This window comes from Pollicipes pollicipes, unplaced genomic scaffold (genome assembly GCF_011947565.3).
Source record: "Pollicipes pollicipes isolate AB1234 unplaced genomic scaffold, Ppol_2.1 Scaffold_6052;HRSCAF=7182_pilon_pilon_pilon, whole genome shotgun sequence".
In the NCBI taxonomy this organism is placed as follows: domain Eukaryota; kingdom Metazoa; phylum Arthropoda; class Thecostraca; order Pollicipedomorpha; family Pollicipedidae; genus Pollicipes; species Pollicipes pollicipes.
Genome location: NW_023596805.1, coordinates 4,829,707 through 4,831,603, shown reverse-complemented (window position 1 = coordinate 4,831,603; position 1,897 = coordinate 4,829,707). Strand labels below are relative to the sequence as shown.

The 1,897-nt window shown below is 47.6% G+C and overlaps 1 protein-coding gene across 1 annotated transcript; it reads right to left on the bottom strand.

Annotated features, from left to right (window-relative positions):
* Positions 1-729: 729 nt before the first annotated feature.
* On the bottom strand, positions 730-960 carry LOC119104870 (uncharacterized; the record flags this gene model as incomplete). The annotated part of the gene is given in 1 exon segment (XM_037228603.1): positions 730-960. A coding segment is annotated over 1 exon segment (141 nt), but the record flags the coding sequence as incomplete, so codon positions are not given.
* Positions 961-1,897: the final 937 nt, after the last annotated feature.

Genomic DNA, 1,897 nt, shown 5'->3' with positions numbered 1-1,897 from the left:
CGGCAAAACTTAAAGTGGGTAGATGCACGCCGGTGGTCGTGCATAGCTTTATAAATATCTTAAGCTAAATGTTTCCAAGCAGCTTTGGACGGAGATTAGGCATCAGCTCTGGGCATGCAATGGAGATGATCGAGTAATACGTACAAGCCACACAATTTCGGCACTTCCACTCCCCATTACTGTCGCCAGAAGGCGTGCTCTGCTCTTAGCTTGCAAACTATCACAGTCGCGTGCTCACAACGAATTACACACAAACACATGTAGAAATACAAGTAAAAATACAAGCTATGGGAACTCTTATGTTGTATGATATTTTTATCTCGGCTTTGAAGCCATACAAGCAGCCTAGAATGTTACCACGCTCAGACACAAAGTGTCAACGATCATGGTGAGCTGAATTACGTAAAGCCACCAAATTCGCCCTCACCCTTTTAACTGAAAAGCGTCAGCGTCTGCTGCAAGAAAAAACGTATTTTGGGGCACCCTTTAATCGGCAGGAGCATGAAAAGGTTAAGGTAGATTTTAAAAGGAAATCAAAAGTGTGAGTGAAAAATTGGAAAGAGAGGTTCCAAGCCGAAGTAAAACACTGGACTGTATGGTTTAAGCAAAACGAGCTACTTCTTAATGGCGCGTTTACGGTTTTAATTATGCATCCCAGGTCGTCTTTTTCGTACCCAATCTCTTACCTAACTACTTAATTAAGTTCGAAGCTAGCCTCTGTTTACTCACGTCATCTAGCTGCACTGTGGCATAAGGTTCCATGTACACTTCATAGTAGTTGATGAAAGGCTGCAGGTAAAGCGGAAAGCTGGCGCTAGCGGCGCCGAGGAGCAGCATCAAAAGCGCCGAAACTATTTTCATTGTTGCCATGGCGACGATCCGAAGTCAGTGGGTCCGTTTTGTTTCACCACCTTGCAAGTCAGCGTTGACCTCGGCTAACGCTCCAGGGAAAGAGAGAGAGAGAGAGAGAGGCTCAACTTTGGTGAACAGTTCTTCTCAAATTGGTATTACGTTACGCCACAAGGCGATGACGTCCGAAGTTCTTGGCACGTGCTTGACGATGCTACTCCTTTCAACACCGACGTCGCCAAGCCCGATGCCACGGCAATGTCCTGTGGCTATTTCAGCACCACGCCCGATTCGCACAGTCACCCGAGGCACCCAGGCGGTTCACAAGGTCACGAGAGGTCACAAGTCGCGGGCGTTCGCAAGCGTTCCAGCCACCAGCGGTGTAATCCCCCTGGCCGCAAGGTCCGACCGTCTTCACGCCTCGACGTCTCGCCGCCCACTCGTCGACATAAAAACAGAACCGTGCCCGAACAGCTGAGCGTGACGTCACAGAGGACCGCCCTGAGGCCGTAGTCGGATTTCACTGGCTTTCGGCGGAGGCTGCCACGGGCTACGGCTAATTAAAAAACAAAAGGCGGATTCCCTCACGCCTACCGTTTTTGGTTAGATATACGCCACACAGAAACGCGATGTGTTTTTTAATGTTTCACAAACTGAAGAAGCAAACGTATCATGTTCAGTGGCTGTGGAACAGAGGAGACGAGGGGCAAGCACGCACCACACCTGTTTGCCGCGTTTAAATCTAAAATATTGCATGATGAACAACTTAAGAATTCAGCCCCCCTAACTTTCCACCCGTTGCAACTAAGCTTACATCTACGGGAAGTTTTTCTCAACCGATAGTTTCAGTTTGTAAACATTATCAGTTGAAGTGATTTGGTAGCAGTATAGGTTCAAAATTAGCGGGTATCCGGGACTTTTGAGGACTTAATTTTCAGACAGTGTACGGCCTAATGTGTACCCAAATATACCCGAAAAGTTAAATGTACCCAAAAGCGTAACGTGAAATTCCTCAAAACGGGCGTGCATTGTTTCCGACAACCCGCGT